Source organism: Kwoniella dejecticola, chromosome 4, assembly GCF_000512565.2.
Source record: "Kwoniella dejecticola CBS 10117 chromosome 4, complete sequence".
In the NCBI taxonomy this organism is placed as follows: domain Eukaryota; kingdom Fungi; phylum Basidiomycota; class Tremellomycetes; order Tremellales; family Cryptococcaceae; genus Kwoniella; species Kwoniella dejecticola.
Window position 1 is genome coordinate 201,882 of NC_089304.1, and position 23,733 is coordinate 225,614.

A 23,733-nucleotide genomic window follows, 5' to 3' on the forward strand; every position below is an offset into this window, starting at 1 on the left:
GCCGGTTGATCCGACTGAAGCTTGCATTTCAGCTTATCGGCTTTGGTAGGATTTTATATTACGTAATAAGCCATGATCCAAAAAATCGCTCTGCTTTGTCCTCTCCTCTTGCTGTCCTCGTCGTTTTCATCCAACTTTGACTCGATTCACTGTTTACTATCGCATACTCGCCTCTATCACATATCTTCTCCCTCCTCCAGTCGATACATGCCTTTATTCCCTCGTCAACTATACAAGGCAATATCACTGAAACCTTCTCGACTCCTCTCTCATTCCCACAATACCAGCATCAGGCAAATTAGCAGAATGGCAACCACCGTCTCCGACGCGACAATCCTCGAGAGGTTGAAGTCCCTCTCTATCACCCATCCCGAAGTCATTTCCCATTCTCCCGTAAAAGGATCAGCTGAATGGTCAGCTGAACTCTCCACTACCGCTCCCAACCTTTCCTCGACATCTCTGACCAAGACTCTCCTCTTCAAGCCTAAAACAGCCAAAACAGCTACCCCCACCCCCGTCTTAGTTTTGGCCAAAGAATCCACCGAGACTTCTTCCGGAGCCTTAGGGAGATTGCTGGATCTGAAAGAGCTGAGATTGTCATCCGAGGATCTGATCAAGTCTGTCTTCCCTTCGGCCGCTTCGAAGGATGATGTCTCTGCCCTTGCCCTTCCTTCGCCAAAAGACGAGAACATCTACTTGATCTTGGACCAAGCCTTGGCAAACTCCGAAGATCAACATGCGTTCCACCTCACTTCCTCTTCATCGACCATCTTGCTCAAGGGATCAGATATCAAGACGTACCTTGAGAGCTTGATCGAGGGTGAAGGGGATAAGCAAACGGTCAGATTGGTTGATTTTGCGGAATTGAAGGCGAATGCCCCTGCTCCTCCCCCTGCAGGAGCCAAGCCTGCGTAAGTTTATCAGCTGCCTCACTATTGTCTCCGAAAACGGTAGGAAATAGCTGACGATACTACGACAGTCCCAAAGAGAAGAAGGCTGAAGTCAAGCCTGCGGCTGCTCAAGAAGATGACGAGAAATACAACATGGCTATCCAGTACAAGAAGAATGAGGACTTCTCGGGATGGTACACGGATGTAAGTCAGCTGAGATTCGAGGAAACACTTCCGGCCGCACAGCTGACTTGTCACTCGCATGCCAGGTATTGATCAAAGGTCAAATGTTGGATTACTACGATATATCCGGGTGTTACATCCTCAGACCATGGTCTTACTCCATCTGGCAAACCATCCAAAGTGAGTCATTGATCAGTATGTAAACTTCTCACAAAGCTGAACCATGCATCATAAAGCCTGGTTCGACGACGAGATCAAGAAGCTCGGTGTACAAGACTGTTATTTCCCTATGTTCGTCTCCAATGCTCGACTTGAGAAGGAGAAAGATCACATTGAGGGTTTCGCTCCTGAGGTAGCTTGGGTCACTAGAGCGTGAGTCCACCTTCCTTCCTGATGGGGACATGGGATTTAGCGACGACGCTGAACGTGGTCGTCCCATAGTGGTAAATCCGACCTGGAAGAACCCATCGCTATCAGACCTACTTCGGAGACCGTTATGTACCCATGTGAGCTGGACGAATATCTATATGGAGAACCTCGGCTGACCAGATATCCCGGTAGACTATGCTAAATGGATCAACTCGCACCGAGATCTCCCTCTCAAATTGAACCAATGGAACTCCGTTGTCCGATGGGAGTTCAAGAACCCTCGTGAGTCTTACCACTAATTTTGTTGCAATGAAACTGACCTGAGCCATATGCTAGAACCCTTCCTGCGAACCCGAGAATTCTTGTGGCAAGAAGGACACACCGCGTTCTTGCACAAAGCCGAAGCCGCCAAAGAAGTCATGGACATCCTCGACCTCTACGCCAAGGTATACACCGACTTACTCGCTGTTCCCGTCGTCCCCGGAAAGAAATCCGAGAACGAGAAATTCGCCGGAGGAGATTACACGACCACCGTTGAAGGATTCATCCCTACCACGGGACGAGGTATCCAGGGAGCCACTTCCCATCACTTGGGACAAAACTTCTCCAAGATGTTCGATATCTCTGTCGAGTCTCCTAACAGAGGAGAAGACCGAATCCACGCATACCAGAACTCTTGGGGTCTTTCTACTAGATCATTGGGAGTGATGGTTATGGTTCATGGAGATGATCAAGGGTTGGTCCTCCCACCCCGAGTGGCCTTGCAGCAAGTGGTGGTTGTTCCTGTAGGATTGAGTAAAGGAGAAGGCAAGAACCAGCCTATATACGATGCGTGTTTGGAATTGGAGAGAACGTTGGTAGCTGGAGGAATTAGGGCAAAGGCGGATCTTAGAGAAGGTTATACTCCAGGATGGAAGTTCAATGACTGGGAGATGAGAGTGAGTCTGAACTCGGGGCTGAATCAAGCGATTTGTCGTATCTGCCTAGCGGGACGTTGTTGCTAGTGGGGGTCCAAGTAGTGGCTGCCAGGTAGAAGGAAGATTGCTTTACTGACTGACATATTGTTTTTCCTTCTACGTGATAGGGTGTCCCACTTCGACTCGAATTAGGTCCTCGAGACATCGCAGCCAACTCTACCCTCGCCGTCAGACGATACGATAACCACAAATCGTCCATCCCCACATCGGACATCGCCAACACCGTACGACTGTACCTCGAGGAAATCCAAGCGTCCATGTTCAAGAAAGCTCAAGAGAAGTTCGATAGCTGTTTGATCCCAGTGACGAAATGGGACGATGTCGTCCCCACTTTGGATGCTAAGAACATCTTGGTCTTACCTTGGTGTGAAGGTAATCAATGTGAGGACGATATCAAGGAGAGATCCAAGAGCCAGTGCGTACCAACCCGTCATTACTTCCACCCATCTATAAATCGTAGTCTTGTCTTGTCTGCACGTCGGCTTGCCGAGGTTCCCTCACTGACGTTGCGTTGTTTGGATGTGGACGTACGTCACAGAGCAAACAAGGGTGAAGCAGAAGATAACAAAGCTCCATCAGCCGGTGCCAAGTCGTTATGTATCCCCTTCGACCAAGAGCGATTCGGTAAATTCCCCGATGGCGAGAACCAAAAATGTATTCAGTGTGGCGAGAAGGCTAAATCTTGGACCATGTTCGGTAGAAGTGAGTCCATTCATCCGCTTCTCCTCTTCGACTTGCAGTCGGTCTAGATACGCCTTGGATACTGATACATGAAGTTCACACTTGTCATTACACAGGTTACTAAGCGGTTCAGACGTTTCGATTCACGATTGATACGTTGCATGCGACGAGTTCCCCTATTTCCGAACTCTTTTCAAATTACGAGATCGGTTAAATCACCAGGTTGATTGAAATGCTATGAGAAGGGTAGAAGGCGAGGCGAGGCGAGGCTGATGTTGTTGAATAAGCTAGATTGTAGATCAGAGACGAGATGCATAATAATACTCTGCTACGACTGAGTACTGACAACTAATCACTGATGACTGATTGTTCTCCTTTATCAATGCGCATCCGCTGAAACCGGGAATGACGATGATAGCTTGTACCAATACGACACACCTTGCCGCTCAAATGAAAGGAAATATTTTAGTAGCAACCAATACCATGATGCGGTAGTACGATAGTACATCGGCAGGGATTATAGCTGACCACTTCATTCTACTTCCCCGTACCTTGCTCACAACCTTGCTCACAGACAGGCATAAGAACGGTCGTATACAATGCATAACTTCAAGTCATATACAAAGTATTTAGGTGGTTTATCGTTTTGATATTTTTTAACGATGTTTTAGATGTTTTCCTCTTCCAACCATCTACTCTTCGCTCGTTCCCTCTCTTCCAAGCCAAACCAATCTCTTTTCCAAGCCAATGATATATCCTCTTTCCATCTTCCCTAGTACGTCAGAGAAAACTTCAAAGGCTCTATACAATTACCCATGCCCGACCTTGCTGTTCCCCCTATTCATCCATTCATTCCAATACTGACCGATAACTTTCGAGATTCATGGAGAGTGAACTTCACCACCCTTAAAGATGGGATCTCTCAAATCCTGGAGCAGAATCTCCCCCTCTTCGACCTTGGCCTTGATCTTGACCTTGATCGGCTTTGGGATCTCGAGGGATCTCTCGGAGTCTTCTTCCGTCAGGTAAGATGTAGACGGTGTCGTCAGGAAGTCTGGTCGGAGAAGTCTGACCTTGATCATGGGCGAAGTCACCTCGAGCAGCGGCTGGCGGAGGAGGAGCAGTGAGCTCTACCTGGACTTCGGGAGATCCGCTCGCTCGATAGAGGAGGTCATCTTCGGAGGAAACTCCGTTGTTATCGGCTCGAGTTCGTCGCTATTCTTGATCATCAGCTATCCTGGTATCATTGATGAGTTCAATGCAATTGCGACTCACGCCTAAGTTACGTTCACCTTGTCTTGTAAATTCCATAGAAAGGTCGGTAACGGGAAGAGCGCCTGGGAACTGAGTAGCGTGGCTGATGAATGAAAGATCAGTGGAAGTCCCTGCACAAATTGAGACAGCTGATCAATAGGGAAATGGACTCACTAGACGGTGAATGGATGGGTGAGGGCGGTGCTGATAGTCTGTGTGATACCAATGGAAGTACCAAGATGAATTGGGCTGCGTTCGTACATAGAGGAAGTCAGCACTCACCCGTCCCGAGAGGGAAGTGACTGACCCAGCAAGGTCGAGCAGCGAAACCTTCAATGCGAATCTGCCAACATTTCGAACGACCTGTAAAAGGTTCAAAGCATATCAGCCATGAAACACGCTCCGCCACTGAGTGCAAACTCACAAGTTCGGTGAAAAGGAAGTAGATACCTCTCTTGCCGTTGAGCACGTAGGTGTTGGCCGATCGATGGAGGGAGCCGAGAAGGTTTCGTTGAGTCCGGGAGAAGAACTCGTTCTCAGGGTAATTGTGGGTGATTGGGTTGATAAGATTGTCTATTATCACGTCGCTGCGGTCAGTTGCATACGTCATCAGAGTGACGTGACGCGAAGCCAACTCACTAGTACCTTCGACTTTCTCTCTGACTCTCATGAAAGATCTAGAGTCTTGACCGTCTTCGGAGACAAGGTCGACCATCATGCTAGTGTGGACGAGCTTCCTGTTGAGAATGGGGTGGCTAATACAGATAGACATGAGCAGGTGATCTTTCGACGTGGTAGCACAACGGGTTGACTTACTCAACAGGAATTTCTCTGCCGTTGCGATCTCTTACGATGAGTTGAACGATGAGAGGAGCGGAAAGAGCGGGCCAGCCCTGTCAATGATGATGCGATCAGCTTTTGACACATGATGAGCTATTCGCAGCTGACTTACACGAGGGAGGTCGCCGAGACCTAAAGCTTTTCCTCGGATTGGCTGCTGGATAAGGTGGAGTTCCCAGACCCTGTGAAGTATCTTGATCAGCATTTATCGCTGACTAATTGATATCCCAAAAGAAGTAACGATAACATTGACAAGTAAAATAGGAACGAGAGTAGCATAAGGACTCACCAGTCTTTAGCATCAAGCATCTCTTGAGCGATACCATCGTTCCAACCATTCTCAGGCACTCTGTGAGGTCTGATGAGGACATACGCTTCGGCAGGGACGGGCAAGTTGGTTTCGTCGGGATGCAGTTGGGCAGTGGCTCGGATCGCAGCAGAGTTGGGTGCTCTTCGAAGGTTTTCTTCCCCGTTGACTCTGGTGTAGTCGGTCTGGTAGCCTGAAAGGTTGATGGACCCGATCGAAGGTAAGTTCTCGGCTGGTGGTGGAGGTGAAGAGATGGTGACTGGAATGGAGACCGGTTGTCTCTCATCTTGACCTCGAGATCTGGGAGTACCGAAGCCTTGAGGTGGTGGATGAATGATTCGAGTACCTCTGAACTCGCTTCGACCAGTTGGGGTTACGTTCTCAGGGAGAGTCTGGTATTGAGGGGCTCTCGAAGCTTGGACGCGAGTAGTGGGATAAGTGTTACCTTCGATATCTCTCTCGATGTGCACGGAGGACAGTCGGTCGGCTTGAGGAGTGATCATCATTTCGGTGACTGGGATGTACCCTCGGAGGATGTGAGGGTATGACGGACCTTCATTTGAACCGGTTGCGGTGTGGTCAGAGACCCCGGGTTGAAGGGTTGATCGTGACGAAGGAGTTCGATTCGGACCCATGTTGTTGTTGTTGGGTGAATGAGAGACCATCGCGAAAGATCTTGAAATGCGTGAGGGATATAGCTATTAATGATCTATATCAAGCAGTAGTCCTCAGCGCACTGTGAGCGTGGTTGAGTGGCTTCAAGCAGTTGCGCCTCGGTAATTCTATATAAGATATGTAGCAAGGGGCATGGGCCAGGGCTATTGAGTGACGATGAAGGGGTACAGCTTTATATGTGAATGAAGAGCGAAGGTATGTTTGGTGAGGATAAGGACTAGCAAAGTCTCGAGTAGCTGTGTATGGTGAGGTGTGAAAGAGAAGGTAGGAATTGGAATGAAGAATTCAGAGATGCAAAATGGATGTTGGAGGGGTATTTATATCTTTTTGATACACCATCAAGTTGAATTGAGTCGATGAGTAGGAGTGAAATGTATGGTGTATGGTGTGTAATCGTGTCATCGGAATGAGGGGATTTTCTTCATACTATAGAGATTGATAAGAACCAGAAAACTTTTTTAGAATGGTAAAGACACCGTGCTGCTGTGTTAGCCGCATTGATTGCTTTTTCTTCTTATTGTTTTTTGTCTCCGAGATCGTTTTTGGGGTCTCAGATCACCTTTTAGGTCTCGGGGATGTGTGTTTGATGGAAGCACAGATCCATAAATTGTCTGAAAGGCGAACATTGCGCTGCGAGTCATCACCGTCATCATCGTCAGTATGTTGATCCGTCCGTACCTTCATGTCCCTCTTGTTCAGTCTTTGCACCTGGATTACTGTGCAGTATAGTAACGATGTCGTTAAAAATGCTTGCGAAATAGTTTGTTCGCTTCGTCATTGTCTTCAGGATATCTTCTGAGATCATGCGCGACCTATAAAGGATGGGTGCTTCTTTGATGGTGATCGTCCTTTGGTAGTCAAGAATAGGTCCCAGTCCTTCCGCTAAATTTTGATCGGAGAGTCTCGAAGTGAAGCTGAAGGAGTGAGGATTCACGTAAACTTCTACACAACCCATTTCCTACGCCCCATAATCCAGACTTCGATAATTTGGACGACGAGTTGATTCTTATATCTGTTATCATGCAGTATACACGATACGCAGAAACCGAATAAACCCCATGATACGGCCGCGTATGCTGTTGTCATTATCGTCGTCGTTGAAGAACTGAAAAGTTGGATTGAACAAAGGTATCCCTTGCCCTTTGTCTTTCCCCATTCCCTACAGATCTGGAATGGTGACCCTCACTGGTCGTTTAGGATAATTTGATCGGAGGATTTCGTTTCCTTCGCCTGGAGCCGACCCTGGATGGAATCAATGCCTAGCCTCGTGACCGATCATCGATTATTCTGGCATGGTCGCACGCATGCTCTTGAGAGCGTTGATATACGCACTCGGCTAAAATGGTTCAGAGCTTTTGGGCGTGACAAAGGACTGAAGAGTGCGCAATCGAGCGTTAGACGACGAAGTCGACTCGGCCGTAGAAACGATAGAATAGAATCCTACATGCAAGCACATGCTGATCTTCGAAAGAGCCTGCTAATCCTGGTTGAACTGGTGCAACATCATCTACCGCCTATACATGCGTTATCAGACAGAAAGAATATCCACGATAAAAAGGAAGCGTTTCTATCTGCTATCAGGACGATTAGGAGTATGTAATGCAAGAAGTCGTGTTTCGAAGCGGAAGCTTTCCCCTTCCTCTTCAAAGCGGCATCAGATTCAGCTTGTCGGACCAACATCCGTCATTCGTAACGAACCCGATAGCTTCGGCATTGGCATTGGTGGGGAACGTTAATTGAACGACACGTGTCCGAGTAATGAGTGTTTCAAGGAGACAGTCAATCAGGATTATGTTGTTGAATTGATGGTAACTGAAATTGGTTTGTCCTGGTCGAGCAGTGAGGTGCCACATTAGAGCTAACACTAGTCAAATACCCTAAATATCTTACCAGTACCTTTTCCACCGAGGCAGAGGTGGCAGTTGAATCGTCCAGCATTTGATCGGAGTAAGGTGCGTCAGGATACAAATCAGGATGACTATACTCAAGTCGACTTTCCCCACTTTATACTTGATGTCGCCTCGCATATTGGCGGATATGCAGGATTGTAAGGATTGAAAAAACGAGAAGTAACAGTTATGCATTTAAATGCTGAACACCAATTGCTTGACTGTCTGATCTTCGGGCTCCATGCTATAAAGAGGTAGCACAAGTCCAGCGGTCCTTGCCTGCCCGATTGCTTCGCTCTTGGTCAGATTCAATAACAGGGAGCAAGATGGCGACCGAGGCGGACGAGATCGAAAGGAGGGCTTGAGCTACAACAAGGAGGAATTAGCGGAATGTGTGATCGTGGAGGAGGATTGATGGTTGCCCAAGGGGAAGGGGGGGAGGAAGAGGCGTAAGTGAACTTTGTTTTTAGGGTCTGAGACACATCATGTTATAATCGGATGGGCCGCGGGGCTGGTCGTGTGGGCGGAAGGAGAAGCGTCTGAGTCTGACTCGGCCGTAAGAAGGGGAACGTCGGTGACTCCATCAAATGCGAGAAGAGGTAGAGCGACTTGAGCAATTGCGCATGGCGCAGCGCTTGCAGCGCAGTCTTTGTGGAAGAGGGAATAGAGAAAGTGGGTAGCTTGTGAAGGCAGAGATAGAATGGATTGATCTTTGGGCTCAACGAGGTCCAGACATGAATACATGGCAACCTTCAGAATGCTGTTCAAGGAACAACAGTGTAATAATGAGAAAGATTCGTTGTAGGAAGGGAGGCAGGAGTGTATGTTGAAAGTATTGCTCGGACTGCCTGATCAAATCCTGAGTGGTTCCTCCGCGAATCGCCATTCCCTTCTGGCATGTGAGGCCTGTGAGCCGAGCGATACTGATCCCAAATCTATATCCAAGAGCATATCCTCGTCTACAATCTAGGGGTCAGGGGATAGAAAACTGCCTAAAGACATATTGTCAAGCGGGAATGTGGAGGCCTCACGAACGCATAGGAATATGTAAGAAAGATACTGATAGCCGTCAATCCTCCTTCCAGATTTTGTCTTTCAATCTTTCCTCTCCTTGATACTATCGCTCATCGTGGAACCCCTCAGATAGAAGCAGTCTCTTCCAGTGCGCCTCGGTAAAGCCCTGTCTTGCTTCTTCGCTCGATCAGTCTTTCCATATCCCGATGCACCGTATCGCCATTCACGTCGCCTCTTTGGCTCACCTCCCTCGCTCTGGGACTCTCATTAGATCTCTACACTTTGTCCAAACAAGCCTCATTTCGCCCTACTGCGAGTCTGATCTGACTGGATGAATATTCACATGCCCGCATAAGTGATGGTCTAATGATGGTTGTCGTTCTCTAGAATCGGACCGCTGGCTCAAGCAGACAGTGTGTAAAGTCACCCAAGTCATCTTCCTTCCCTTGCATCGCTTCCAACTTCACTTGACTTTCAGACTCAATCAACGGATCCCGCTACCCCAGCCCGCCCAGCTCACGAAGCTGCTCCATACTTGATACAGGTAGTACGAGTTTGACGCAATGGACTGGAGTGAAGAGGCGGGCCCGGTGTGGTTCATATGTGCCGTCCAGGATGAAGACATGGTTTTACTTCAGTAAGTCGTTAACCCCAATGAAATGGTTGCTGCGGCATGGACATAGGTCCTGGTCAACCTTCGCCCGTGAGAGATATGCTGGGTTGCTGATATACGATGCAGACTTTGATGGACCGCCGCTCATGTGCCCAAAAACAATGCATAGACCATCGCCCAGCTTGACAAAAGGATACAATACCAAAATGTCCCAAGGTCGATTAGTGAAGATAAATTGCCAATACAGCATGAATCCACAATATACCACCATCATCTACTCTAAACAACCTGGTGCCATGATTTCTCTCCCACCTATTTCTCATATGCAAAGCCACCTTCCTTCAACTGCGCCAGATTGACAGGTGTCAACGGCATTCCCGTCTCGACGAACTTGATTATATTCTCGACGACTTCGCCATTCATCGGTGGGCCCATCGAGTCTGGTGCCGGAGCAACATGCGGGGAGAGGGTCTATATCGGGCAAGGAGCATCGACTTAGCTACAAGAACGCCGGTCTAGTACAGCGGAGAGGATGATCACACTTGGCTATAAGAGACTTACTACGTTGGGGTTTGTGAGGAGATCAGGATGTACAGTAGGTTCATGCTCAAATACATCCAGTGCAGCTCTCATAACTATCCCACATGATCAGCCGGGATGTACATAATGCTGGGAAGTGAGGAAGAGGCTAGGCTTACCTTTACCGTTGTTTAGAGCCTCAACAAGATCCTGCTCGACCACCACTTCACCCCGACTGACATTCACCAAAATCACACCCTCCTTCATCCTGGCGTAAGTGTCTCTGCAGATCAGTCCCCTTGTCTCTTTCGTCAAGGGACAGCACAACACGATCACATCTGCCTCGCTATACAGCTCATCCAGAGACCGATATCCCCATTGAGGCTGTGCGGTGGGAGAGGGTTTTCTGGAATGATAGATGATCCTTTCGGCACCGATAGCGGTCAAGAGGGTCGCTACCCTTGTACCTATCGACCCTAGGCCGATGATGCCGATCTGCGGGATTATCAGCAAAGACCGAATAGATGGTATTGGGTCGGCACGTTTCCGAAAGCCTTCTCGACTCACGGTGGAAGCATGCCAGTCTAGCGTCTTCACTGGTGCTCTCCATCTTCCCGATCTCACTGAATGATCCTATTTCGTTCGACAGTTCAACAATTTTTCATCAGCCTCGACATTGGATATGACTCCTTCACCTGGTCTGCCATCGACCGTCCACCGCCATTTTCGCAAGAATACTCACTTGAGGGGTCAGTCCTCTCATCACGGACAAAATCAACATCAGAGCTCCATCCGCTGTCCTCTTTCCTACTTGCGTAGGCGAATTTGCGTACATCGCGCCTCTGTCCCATAAGAATCCAGTCAGTCTCCAAGGCGATCTTGCCATTTTTACATCTCAAAGCGGTGGCCGCTCTCCTACTCACGTGCTGGTGATCCATTCCACATCGACTTTATCGTAACCCGCACCAGGACCAACATACAACTTACAATGCGGTGCGAGTGGTCCTAGTAATCCTTCGTCCCATTTCCCAGGGAAATTATCCGTTATCAAGAACAAGCCCTGCGACAGTATCGAATGGAAGATCAGCTTCTATCAGGGATGAGACAGAGAAGTACAGTCTTTGACAAGTCAGGGAGAGTAAGAGGACACGACCTACTCCGAAGGCAATGAAGGGCCCCTCTTGCTCGACTTTGGCTTTTATAAGCGGAACCATCTCGTGATAACCCACTCTGGGTAGCGTATGCACATCGGCAACTTCGCGCAAGATGCCATCAAATTTCGTATCTGACCTATCGCCGAACAGGAGGACTTTGGGCTTGGAACCGGAGAAAGAGGTTCTTGGTAATGAGGATATGGAGGTTGTAGGGGAAGTGTGGGAGGAAGACTGGGCCGAAGAGGAGGTTGACATGTTTCAAGCAGTTGCGATGCTTAGAGAGCTTCAGAGGCTTGAGAGCTGCGTTACTATACTATGGTGAGTAGTATGTGATTTACGATATACACAGGCGAATAGCTGAACCACAGGAGCAAAGAGAAATGATCAAAGCAAAGACAACACGGAATTTCATCTCATCTCATCTCATTCCACCATATTTCACCTCGTCCTTATATGGACAGAACATCGCATTTGCCCGGCCTCGAGACATCTGACCCTTCTACTCAATGGCGCAATCTTGCCTTGTGAACGGATGCGCTCAATGCTCATAAGGGCAGAGATAAGGAAAGCGCGAAAAAAGTCAATTGCAATTGAACGATAGTCAAGTGGTCGGTCAGGGTGGAGGTTCCGGCCGGATCCTGATTTTCGGTCGGAGCTTGGCTCTCCCACAGTAGAATAACTTGACCTGATACGTACGTGTCCGACGCGACTAATTTGATTGCCGACCGGGGGGAGCTGTCTTCGTAGGTATCTCAGTCCCCTGCATATTGGTAGCAGGCCACACGAAGTCCGGACGAGACGAGATATATGCGTTCTAAAGTCTCGTCAAACGGCTTTGCAAAGCTTCGGAGTGCTGTGTCCAGTCCGCATCTATTTTTGGACCTTGCAATGGTGATGACGTATCGGTCGATCAACGGGATGATGGGCGATAACCGAGAATAGCCAAAAGATAGGAAAAATAGCTCTTCGGACGGGGTATCGTAATGTATATGAACCAAATATATCTTCAGTCTCGTCTACGCCTGCATGAATCATACTCAGATACACTGTGCGAAGTGTGCGACTGTGCATGATGTGTTCTCATGTATTGGTGTGACTTGCACGCATATAACTTGACTAGAAAGTAGGCTATACTTCTCCACAATTCATCTGCTGCGTCCCTTTCACCACCACAGCTCGTTCACTGACCAGAGCAGCCTATTGTATTGACTCTTGTTTGATTGTTTGTTACGACTGTGCACGGCACAAGGAAACACTCAGAATGACCGACACTACTACCGCTCCAGTACCATCTGGATCTGGATCTGGATCTGGGACGTCTCAGACACTCCAGTCTCCTCATGCTGGATCTGCATCCATTCTAGCTCCACACATCATTGCGTACCTACAACCGAATTCACCTACGATAACTTCCACACTCGCCTCTTCGTCTCCTCCTGGAACCAGTGTACAGCAAGTCGCGGAAAATCTCTATGGGAGTCATAGGGACCATGGACATCATTCTCACTACGCAACCCGACTTCACAACGATTCAACTGCGAGTCCTCCTACAGGTGGTCAGGAGAAAGAACAGGGAACGATGGATAAGTTGTTGGATAAATTACACCTGAAAAAGCAGGATGATGTACAGGCTCAAGATGCAGAGGAAGGACCAAAGAATCCCGCGGAAGAACAGTGGAGGGATATGAGGCTTCTCACTCCAGAACAAATGGCGGAAATTAGGAAGTATGGTCAATGGGGAAAAGCAGAACCCACAGAATTATTCTTGAACGTGAGTGTTTTATCTATATTTCCATATCTGAGATATAAGCTGTGTCTGTTTGATATAGTCTCCTGAGTTCGCGTAGATTGGGCTGGCTGAAGATGTAGCTAGCTAATAACGAGGAGGTGTATAGATATTTGCTCAATCACTGCTACCGCTCAACACCGATCCATTGAAGAACCTGGTCTCGCCCTCGCTCATTGGGTCTTGCGGGGTAATACCACTGAGTATCATCTCTGTTATCCCTGATATAATCCAGGTACGTCTTTCCGGTCTGGCAGAAGGAGGTGGGTGACCTGATGTCGAGGTGATACGATAGCATCATGCGGATATCATTGTTCGAGCGCAACATGAGATTTTCCTAGCGACGAGTAAGTGCTGTGTATCGCGTGATATTGGAGGATTTTCAACGGCTAGAGGGAGGGAAGCTGAAGACGAGAGTGTCTGGCAGACTTCTGGGAAGCGTCTAGTGCAGCGAAGACAATTGTCGATGCGTTCAAGGAATTATCGAGGCGAGTGATTGAGCGGAACGGAAAGAAGGTGGTCATCAAAATGAGTGAGTTTGATACCCTGAACCTGGTACCGCGTTGAGCCGTATCGCGAAGGAGTCCATGATTGGAAGTTCTTACAGTGTCTAAGGAGGACTGAATGACTTTGGTGATAATAGTGTATGACCGAGGAAACCCACAACAGGTCATTGACCCACACCAAGCGGTTGACGTCAAGACATATACAGGAGATAAAGTGAAATTACCCTCGCCCGAAGAGATCCCGGGATGTATACTGGAAGTACAGAATTACCATCAGCCTCCCGTGGGCACCTTTCACGCCAAATACATGGTCGTGGACCGTCAGATCGCTATTTTGAATAGTAACAATATCCAAGATCGAGTGAGTCAGTATACTGCATCGCAATGCGGGCTAAATCGAGATCGCCAATCTGCCTGAGACTAACCTTGAGTAGATGGGTGGCTCATCGCTAATTCATAACGTTGTGTGCGGTATCACAGGTCAACGTGGAAATGATGAACCACATCGAAGGACCCATCGTCCAATCTCTGTACGAGATGGCCCTTGTTTCATGGTGGAAAACATTCGATCCGCCTTTACCACTGCTTGGCTTACCGCCGACCTACGATCTGGCGAGGGGCAAAGAAGCGTACGATTTCGGGATGGCGCATCCGGTTATAGAGACCAAAGGCGATATTGAGAGTGCCGCACAACAAAGTAGGAGGACGTTGGCGGAGCATCATGCTCGTGCGGCGGAGGAATCCGGCTCTAGTGGCAAGGAAGACGTTTGGGACGACGATAATCAGCATGAAGCTGATAGAGTTGATGGACAATTTACTTCGGAGCAATCTATCAATCAACATCTCAGTGAGTTCTCTGCGAACAGTCCTTTTTCGCTGCCCCCTTGGCTCGGTGTGATATGCGATATGTGATATGTGATATTTTGGTGCTGAGGCGGATGTGGATGTGCATGTTAACGTTGATGTGATAATGTAGATACGGGTAACCGAATTGATTTTACGGATTTGGACCCACCGCCAAACGCAGCTTCGTTCAAGCCTATAGTCCTGCATTCACCGCATGATCCGTTCCCGATGGCTTTGGTCAATCGCCCGCCCCGAGGGAGTGAGTACCAACCCTCCTCGAGATCCCACTCACATGACAGGAAGTGGACCACTAATCGTATGCTTCGGTAGGACCGGGACATGGGGATGTTTTCGTACCGCAGGATCAAGCGTGGTTAGCAGGCTTCAAATTCGCGAAGAAGAGCGTTTTCATGTGAGTAGAAAATTTTTTCGAGACTGTCCATCGTGCGGTCGCAACAGAGGAAAGCTGAAGCAGGGCAATTTGGACCGTCTAGTCAAACACCAACCTTCAATGCTGTCCCCGCTGTGGAGGCTGCCCTGGACGCTTGTCGAAGGGGTATCAAGGTACAGATCTATGCTGATCTAGGATTCAACGATGAGGTGAGTGAAGTTGACCCGAGCACAGTCGTCGCAACGCCATGCCAGGTAGAAGTCGTAGTTGATGATACGTGTATATCTTAGGGCGAATTACTGCCTTTCCAAGGAGGGACGAATCAGATGGTATCTACCCAGATGTATTCCCGATTATCCGACGAACATCAGAAGAATCTGGAGATATACTGGTACACTGCCAAAGACCAGAAAACTCCCCTGAACGCCGTCAAGAAAAGCAGGAATTGTCATGTCAAATTGATGAGTGGGTTGCGACCTCCATTCCCTCGGCCAATCTAACGCAACCACAATTCAAGCATGATCCCCGTCTCAATTTTGACTTGGCTTCTGTGAATCCCAAAGTAGTGACGAGAAGGGTTTTCGTCGCCTGTGAAATGTTATAGCTGACAATGGGTTCATTTAACTTGTTTTCCTTTATTTTCCTGGGCATATAGTCATCGATGAGCAAATCGGAATCCAAGGAAACGGAAACCAAGACACTCAATCATGGTTCCATTCGCAAGAGATAAACGTCCTGATCGATTCGCGAGTGATAGCGACGGAATGGAGAGAAGCGATTGACTCTAATCAGAATACATTGTATTATGGCAAGGTATCGCAAGAAGATGGAATCTGGAGAGATTCACAAGGAAATACGTTACCGGGAGAAAAGAAACCGCCTAAAGGACCGATGAAGTCGCTCGTAGGTGTGAAAGGAGCGATACAGCGGGTTAGGGGCGAGGGTGGATTTTGATCAGATCGTTGGTCGTCTTCTTGTAGCTGACTGCTCGCTTTGTGCTTGTGCTTTGTGAAATCGGACTCGCAAAATGTATGTATGTGTGTGTGCGTGTCTTGTGACCTCGGTGTATGGATTCTGAAGCTCTTTCCGAGTATTCAAACCGACTTGATCGCTCCTTATGCAGATGCCCTTCGGACTACTATATCTACATCTCACTTCTACTTTGGCTCGAGGCTTCTGCGCTTTGTCACGCCTCGTCTTCAGTTAGTACTCTAGTCCATCTGAAGAACGCTTGGTCACGGCGTCATTCGTGATAGTTATAGGTAAACAAACAAGCGGATTTATTCCTTTATTCCGACCAACGCTTAACCTTGCCTTAATTACCCTTAAACACACTAACCAACCACATGAAACACCTGTAAATTCCCCGAACGAGTAAGCTCGTGATCAGTGTTATTATAGTGCCTTTTAGTTCCGGTGATGGAAAGGAATTTGAGCATTTCAGGAGAAGATTAGCTGTTAAAAAAAAGACTAGAGGCGTTTCGTGTACTCCTTTGATTAAATCATTAGTTAGTCTTAGTCCGCGTTATTCGCTCGCTTCTGATTTTAGCAGATATGAAGATGAGACCATTTTCTTGGTACGAGGGACCGAGAGACGTGTACCTCTAAGTACTTCTCCTAGATCACTTGGTCCAACGATGTTTACTCGTCCTCGTGCTTGTCGAATGCATCACGAATTCCTCTCATATACATATCACACCTGTTCATGCTTCCTTGACCTATTCGAATCATTGCTTCTCAGTCATCACCGCAAAACACCTTCCTCAACGAAGAGTCAGGTCTGGCTGGTTACCTAGACCCCATCACGCTCATTTACCTCATTCACCTCATTGGCTTAATCGACTCGTAAACCTATCCCGTTCGCCTTGCGTCACATTTATCTACAATTTGATCAATTCCACTGCCCATCCAATATGCGACTCATCGCTTTGACTCTTATCACCCTCTCCCCACTTGCATTCTCTCTGCCTCAAGCTCAACCGCGGGCATTATCTTTACCTCCTCTTGAGGACTTGGAAATCCTTCGACACTCCCAACTTTCAGCCAGAGTGGACGAAAGGGCATTCGGAGCAGGTGATAGTGGGTTTGTAGGTACGAGTGTCGCAGGCGATAAAGATACGTGAGTGCGCTCCGACAGTGATTCTCCTTCTTCATCTTTGCATCTGTTTTGTCATCGGTCCCATTTCCAGATCCGATGCTTGGTGCATATCGTCATCCCAGATAGGAGATTTAGCAGCTGATCGTTCGTCTCTTCCACAGCTCAACCCTCACTTCATTAGTGGTATTCCACTCCGAACCCACTCAAACATCCTCATCAACCTCCTCGGAATCTTCTTCAAGCGAAAGCGAAGACGATCAGATCGTATCGCCATTCTACCCTTCCACAACCGACGACGAGGACGACAGCGACAACGACAACGATGCGGATTCCAGCAATGACGATGCTCAAGATGGGAACACATCATTGCAGTCTTTATCTGAAGGTCAAACAGCCGCTTTCAATCCTACACCATCGACTACCTTGACTTTCCTCTCCAACTCCCTGGCAACCGCGGCGACTTCTGGAAAGCCTGCGAACTTGATCGGCACGGGCTCAGGGACGGGAACGGGAACGGGTACGGAGACAAACTCGCAAAGTGCAGTAGTAGCTGCTGCTTCTGGTAATTCAACCTCGGCTGGAGTTTCGACGCCGATGATAGACCTGCAAAAGATCGGGATGATTGGTGGGCTTGGTATGGCTCTTATCTACTTGATCTGATCTGAGTAAATCAGAGGAAGAAAGGGAGGATCAGGGCGAAGACAAAGCATTACTACAATAATGGCTTGATTCATACTTTCTATTCCCGGACTTTATTATGGCTCACACTGCGAAAAGAACAGAACACAAATATCAAAGAGGCCAATAAGTCTACTTGAATGTATCGATAGATATTATTATACAAGCACAATCATATAAGAAGTTATTTTATGTATTATATATTGCATATACAAGACAGGTATCAGGTATCATTCATGCGTATGCTCATGCAGACACTTCACATACGCAGGATCCAACGAGAGTGTGTATGAGTTAAAACGCCTGTTGACGCATGGTGTCCAATCTGCAATTTGCATTTTGGGTTGCCAAGTATTTAGTCTAGGTAGACCTTTGAGGTATACATCATCCATATCGTTTTGGTATGATGATCTGGTGGAGATATCTCAGAAATCGGCGAGTTGCCTTTATACAATGTATTTTCATATCTATCTACGTCGTCCTTACCCGTCCGGATCGAGGACGTCCGCAATCCGCTCCTGCTCCGTCCAGCTACAAGCGAGCCCAATCTGCTTCGCTAATCTACTATCCAGGCTGAAACACGATGTTCTATAATTGTTGGATTCGCTGCGATACCTTATCTCGGAACGAGGTGTCTATATACATTCACTCGTTAGTAGCCTCATCACAATACGACAACAACCTCCAAGACGGAAATGGTCAAAGCGGTAAGGGGATCGCCCGAAAAGTGGAATATAGGATGGATCAAGGCTAGACCAAGGCTCAAGACTCACAAGCGTTCATAAGCGTCTGCTCGTTGATAACGATATCGGTCGAGTCTGCTTTTGGCCTTGATACTCGCGCTGCGATGGCTGCTGCGTCGGTCTCCAAGATTATTCTGCGGTCAAATAAAATAACCATTGTTCATCTCAGCTATCTTCTGACCCTCTTGATATTTGACTTCTCTGCTCCGTATCACAAGTACACAAAGAAGAAATGTGTTGCGAGGCGACGATGTGTGATCATAGGTTGAGCGCACTCACCCATCATCGATAGTCTCGTCAGCAGCCAACAAGACCAAATCCAGTCCTTCCAATACATTCCTCTTCTCGATTTGACCTCGTAATAACAGGTGGACGGCATCTGAGAAAGCGCTGAGAGTCTGATTTAACATCAACTCGTTCGAAGTTGATAAGGGTCCGACAATGATGAAGTTCAGATCGACGATTGTGCGTGTTATTATCAAATGAGGAGGAAGGGGATGTATCTCGCCTAAATTGCATAAACGGACGGTGAGTCAGTCACAAGTATGGGAACGACTGGGATTTGTACTGCGGAGATCTCGGTATTCTGGGCAAGCGTATCGGCCTGGCGAGATCCGTAACCCTTGTGCAGGGATGAGATATGATGGAATTGGGAGAACTCGTACTCACCACCTCCCCTTCTGATCTTCTCAAATACGCTCTTCTCGAATGCCTTTTGCTCCTTCAGACTCGTCAATCCTCCCATACCTGGTCCCCCTGGCCCTACACCCAAGTCAGAAGCTATCCCGCTACCCGGTGTGTTCTGGTGTGGCGGATTATAGTACTTCGTCAGGACCCTTTGACCCTCTGCGTCGAGGATCAGGAGGGCTGTCACGGTATAAAGGGATAGATTGGACTGTTCAGTATGAAACATATTAGTTTCTTGATCGACCTACAAGTAAGAGAGACGAGGGGATGGTACTCGCCATTGTCATTGTGCTGTCGGGCTTGTCTCGTTACAGTGCAGGACCCCCAGCTTGATATGATGCGCTCTCCGTTTGGTCCTGTTGTTCTCAATGGCACTAGATACGTGTAATCGCCAATGCAACCACTTCGACGGTACAACGTTGGAGGTCATCGCGTCGAGCCACGAGGTTAACGGTTGTCATCAACAGGCGCGCGGGAAGATCACGTTAAAGATAGGCTTGAATGCGTGGGATAAAATACAGTAAATAGACAGGGGATAATATGTTTTTTTTTTGCCAATTTTCACGTGATGTTCTCATTTTTTTCTCTGTTTGCTTAAGTAAGATAAATTTCCCACCCAAGCGCAAAAGAGAAAGCACAAAACACCAAAACACAAGAGACGTCATATCCCCCCTCCTCGACGTCATTTCACTTTAAATCACTTTGATTCCTTCACTTTGAAAATCCATACTCACCATACACCCAACCACAGCAACCAACCAGTCCACCTTCGTCATAGGCCATACGCCAGGTCGTCAACGTACCAAGCACTCGTCGTTGGATCTGTGAAATTAAGTTTGGTGGGCACAGTTGGAAGAGGTTATAAAGTGAGTATCATCAATCCACTGCGTTTGCTGCAACGAAAAAGAAACAGAAAAGGAATGAAACGATCTTCGATGTGTCTTGACGATGTTATCGATGAGACGTTCATGCCCCATCAATGCCCATGCTGTCCCTTTCTCATATGTTCCATGCTATATTTCTGGATGATTTCCAAGCAATTGGATGCAGGAGTTGCCGTGCTGACTTACACAAACTCGATCTGCTTCCTGTTACAATCGCCACCCTTCTGCCGTCCATCGCTCATCGCCGGTCCACCATCATCATCCATTCAGTCATTCATTCCTCAACACTATCTTCATCAACACACGCACTGTCACAAAGCCAGCTTTCTCCCTGACTTTGTACAGTCCTAGCAAAAGTCTCCTATCTTCTGCATACAGAGATAGTCAAGTGTTCAGGGTGTCTGGCTATCATTCCTTCAAGACCCCTGTTCCTTCACCGCAAATAAAAACAACTTGACGTTGTACTTTCACAGCTTGATCGAGGTCAAGTTCTGATTACATATCATATAAGATGGCAGCTGTAGCACAAGCACCGCCAATGTTGCCCTCGAACTCATCAGCAGGAAGCAGTAAGTCAGCCTCTCAGCTCTCGTTCTCTGCCTGGCACCTAAGTTTTAACAATTATTTGCCAAATTTCCATCGTCCGTACTTGATCTATGACATCATTCAGCTAATGACCGAACCGCCTTACAAATGTGTTTGTTTAGTCTCTCGACCTTCATCCTCTTCAGCAATAACAAAACCGACCGAGACGAAAGGCTCAAATACAAATCAGACATCGAAAACGGAAGCTTCCGACAACGCACCGGTAGCCAAGGTGACAGTCTCAGAAGCAACGCCAGTAGACGAAAAGGGTCAGGTGAAGAAGGAGAACGGGGATGGTAAGTCTTCTGTTACCGACCCCTCACTCATGTGCTGTTCATCCAGCCATGAAGGCTTTTGCAATGTCATGCTCTCCATCCATTCATGTCCACTCGCCTGCTACATGTCGCGATCATTCTCCTCCTTTCAGCCCCCTTTCTCCTTCCTGCTTCGGAGATTGAATGGGTGATCAACTGGCTATCGAGTCATGACATCTTATTACAACATACATATACTGCTCTGTCTGCATACTTGTGAAGCTTCCTCTTCATATACCTATTACCCTCAATATCGTCATCACATCTTCGTCCCCATGACACGACCCGCTGACAAAATTCATTTTATCAACTTCCCTCGACCACCACTTGTGCTGCACGACGGATTTCTATCGCCTGCTCCGTCCTTCCCACTTGACCCCCTGTCTACCTGGATCCCCGCCTTCTCCGCACCAACTTCGCCGGCTCCTCTTCCCCTCGCGTCTCTGATTGACTGCGACCTCCTCGTCGACGTCGATGACGACCCAATTTCGACTCCATTAACCAATATCGTCACTCCCCTTGACGATTGTGTGCTCTTCACAGCTAAATCTCCCAAAGCCCCTGGACAACCCCTTGGCCCCCCACCTGAGCCAGAAGCCAACGGCAACAACCCTCAACGACCGCCTATACGACCCAACGCCGAGATAAGATCCCGATTTGACCAAGAGCCTAATCCTTTTGAAGTATCTTTCCGAGATTCTCGTTCATCCATTCATTCCAGCTCAGACCAATCCGATCGAAATACACCTCCTCGAGGTACAGACGCTACCAGTACCAGACACAACGCTCTTCCGCCCTTGTCTTCCTTGACCAGCCCAGCAGCTGCTGATCCAAGTCAATTCCCTTGGCTCGCCAACTCGCTGCGATCTGGACCGTTGAGTCCTGCCATGTTGGCCGGACCTCAAAGCGGTAACCCTCAAAACGCCAATGCAAGCAATCGAGCGGGTGGATCTAACGACACCAACAACAACGCCAACAACGAAGGGGGAGCTTTCGAGTCGAATGGCTTCAGGACCGGTTTCACACCTGGTACTGGATCTGGATTTACACCTGCTGGTTACAACTCATTTATGGGTCCAGGATTGGGTTCACTTGCCATGCCGTCACCCAATACCGCTGCCTTCCTCAACAGCATCACTAACTCGACACCTCTTGGCGAAAATAGCGATGTTGCCGCTGCTGCCGCTGCTGCTGCTGCGAATGGTCATCCTGGACATCACGATGGCACCAATCTCCAACCCCCGTCAGCAATTCCCCCTCATCTCCAGCAGCACCACCCCCTGCCGCATAACAATTCGCAAAACGAAGTCCCTCAAGAGACGATCACTCCGAATACTCTTTCAGCCTTGACTGGTGTCTTCGGTGAGATGGCAAGGGCAAATTCAGGTAGTCAAGGTGGACCACCATTCTATGCTTCCGCAATGGCACCGCCTCATCCAGGCGCTGTTCCTGTCCAGATGCCTCATGTGGACTACGCTCAACAAAGCGCCAATGCAGCCTCTCAAGCTGCCAACGGATTATTCTTGCTATCTCAAGCTCACCAGGAATTATCCAAGCGCGAAGAGGAGGGACGAGGGGGTACACCGACGCGTGGAAGAGGAGGCAAAGCATCGAATGGTCAAGCTGGACAGAAAAGAAAATCTGATGTTGGCCCAACGGGCGCAACAGGAAAACCGGCTAAGAAAGGCAAAAAGAACTCGCTTGGTGCCAATGCGGCAGCAGCTCCATCGCCGCCCAAACCGGCCAAGCAGGAAATGCATTTCGATTCTGATGGCTCCGATCACGATGACGACGATGGACCAAGATTCGGCGCGGACGGTAAACCTGAGACGGAAGAGGACAAGCGAAAGAACTTCCTTGAACGTAATAGGCAGGGTAAGTGATTGTTTGGGTGCAGTGCAGCAACTCCTAAGAATGGACGGTGCTGATACTCTGAGTGAATTTTAGCCGCGTTGAAATGTCGACAACGAAAGAAGGCGTGGCTGAACGAGTTGCAAGGCAAAGTCGAAGGTCTGACCATTGAAAATGAACGATTACAACAAACGGTGCAATCGATGCACGAAGAAGTAGGACGATTGACTGCGATATTGATGCAACATCGTGATTGTGGATTGACGATTCCTACCGCTTATGGTCGACCTATTCGATAGCCCTCCTCCTTGGATTCGCATACGTGAAGAGAGGTAGGAAGATACAGAGAGAGGGAGGGGAAGTTCATTATCTTTTTATACATATTTACACATCATTTCATACACGTATCTATATATTCATTTGTCTGGTCACATGTATTTCTCCTTCCCCATCGGTTCTATAATATCCTTTTTTCCTCTTTAAACTGAGATTTGTGATTTGTTGAACTTTATCACCTTTTCCTCTGACACATACTTTGTATCTCTACGCCATTCGTTTCGAATGGGAGACTCTCACCTTATACAGATATCAAAACATGTATGATATTGAGCAGCAATGTGTTCGGTGCATTCTGATTATGGTACTGCTTTGTCCAGGAATGTGTAGTACATGTATAGACCGCAGAGCGAATCTAACACTCGCACATGCCATACCGTAGCTTACGGACGCGGCGAAGGTTGATGTGCCTGATAAAAAACGCAACAGCAGGGGGAATATGTGAAAATTATCAGGTAGACTATTCCATCAACGCGCCGACAGGTTAATCTCGAGGTGCCACGCTTTCACCGCTCAACGCTCACCGTCACCACCTGTAACCTGTCAACTGCGAATATACCTCAGCGTGTTACTGGATATCAGTATACCCAAAATCATATCATATAGACAGCAGCAACAGCAGCAACAGCATCAGTAGCTGGTACCAAGGCAGACGACTCGAGT

The 23,733-nt window shown here is 48.0% G+C and overlaps 8 protein-coding genes across 8 annotated transcripts; 5 read left to right on the plus strand and 3 right to left on the minus strand.

The window, feature by feature from the left end:
- Positions 1 to 306: 306 nt before the first annotated feature.
- Positions 307 to 3,168, plus strand: I303_103348 (proline-tRNA ligase; the record flags this gene model as incomplete). Its single annotated transcript, XM_018406694.1, has 9 exons — positions 307 to 911; positions 980 to 1,094; positions 1,160 to 1,253; positions 1,310 to 1,445; positions 1,515 to 1,579; positions 1,635 to 1,724; positions 1,779 to 2,380; positions 2,527 to 2,834; positions 2,958 to 3,168. The coding sequence occupies 9 exons, from the start codon at positions 307 to 309 to the stop codon at positions 3,166 to 3,168; spliced, it is 2,226 nt and encodes a 741-aa protein (XP_018263502.1).
- Positions 3,169 to 4,006: 838 nt separating this feature from the next.
- On the minus strand, positions 4,007 to 6,136 carry I303_103349 (uncharacterized protein; the record flags this gene model as incomplete). Its single annotated transcript, XM_065968741.1, has 9 exons — positions 4,007 to 4,315; positions 4,376 to 4,457; positions 4,529 to 4,603; positions 4,662 to 4,717; positions 4,779 to 4,927; positions 4,994 to 5,109; positions 5,171 to 5,247; positions 5,307 to 5,376; positions 5,484 to 6,136. 9 exons carry the CDS (start codon positions 6,134 to 6,136, stop codon positions 4,007 to 4,009), a joined length of 1,587 nt encoding a protein of 528 aa, XP_065824813.1.
- Positions 6,137 to 10,004: 3,868 nt separating this feature from the next.
- I303_103350 (uncharacterized protein) lies at positions 10,005 to 11,620 on the minus strand (the record flags this gene model as incomplete). The annotated part of the gene is made up of 7 exons (XM_018406696.1): positions 10,005 to 10,163; positions 10,254 to 10,327; positions 10,391 to 10,706; positions 10,779 to 10,844; positions 10,954 to 11,053; positions 11,135 to 11,271; positions 11,369 to 11,620. 7 exons carry the CDS (start codon positions 11,618 to 11,620, stop codon positions 10,005 to 10,007), a joined length of 1,104 nt encoding a protein of 367 aa, XP_018263504.1.
- Positions 11,621 to 12,626: 1,006 nt separating this feature from the next.
- On the plus strand, positions 12,627 to 15,848 carry I303_103351 (uncharacterized protein; the record flags this gene model as incomplete). The annotated part of the gene is made up of 11 exons (XM_018406697.1): positions 12,627 to 13,136; positions 13,261 to 13,386; positions 13,447 to 13,498; positions 13,579 to 13,683; positions 13,795 to 14,018; positions 14,138 to 14,504; positions 14,634 to 14,762; positions 14,834 to 14,915; positions 14,998 to 15,103; positions 15,185 to 15,359; positions 15,550 to 15,848. 11 exons carry the CDS (start codon positions 12,627 to 12,629, stop codon positions 15,846 to 15,848), a joined length of 2,175 nt encoding a protein of 724 aa, XP_018263505.1.
- A 959-nt stretch (positions 15,849 to 16,807) lies between these two features.
- Positions 16,808 to 17,652, plus strand: I303_103352 (uncharacterized protein; the record flags this gene model as incomplete). The annotated part of the gene is made up of 2 exons (XM_018406698.1): positions 16,808 to 17,013; positions 17,154 to 17,652. The coding sequence occupies 2 exons, from the start codon at positions 16,808 to 16,810 to the stop codon at positions 17,650 to 17,652; spliced, it is 705 nt and encodes a 234-aa protein (XP_018263506.1).
- A 606-nt stretch (positions 17,653 to 18,258) lies between these two features.
- I303_103353 (uncharacterized protein) lies at positions 18,259 to 19,326 on the minus strand (the record flags this gene model as incomplete). The annotated part of the gene is made up of 4 exons (XM_018406699.1): positions 18,259 to 18,305; positions 18,444 to 18,547; positions 18,693 to 18,921; positions 19,083 to 19,326. The coding sequence occupies 4 exons, from the start codon at positions 19,324 to 19,326 to the stop codon at positions 18,259 to 18,261; spliced, it is 624 nt and encodes a 207-aa protein (XP_018263507.1).
- A 1,169-nt stretch (positions 19,327 to 20,495) lies between these two features.
- I303_103354 (uncharacterized protein) lies at positions 20,496 to 21,103 on the plus strand (the record flags this gene model as incomplete). Its single annotated transcript, XM_018406700.1, has 3 exons — positions 20,496 to 20,553; positions 20,692 to 20,865; positions 20,997 to 21,103. The coding sequence occupies 3 exons, from the start codon at positions 20,496 to 20,498 to the stop codon at positions 21,101 to 21,103; spliced, it is 339 nt and encodes a 112-aa protein (XP_018263508.1).
- A 55-nt stretch (positions 21,104 to 21,158) lies between these two features.
- I303_103355 (uncharacterized protein) lies at positions 21,159 to 23,033 on the plus strand (the record flags this gene model as incomplete). Its single annotated transcript, XM_018406701.1, has 2 exons — positions 21,159 to 22,758; positions 22,831 to 23,033. 2 exons carry the CDS (start codon positions 21,159 to 21,161, stop codon positions 23,031 to 23,033), a joined length of 1,803 nt encoding a protein of 600 aa, XP_018263509.1.
- Positions 23,034 to 23,733: the final 700 nt, after the last annotated feature.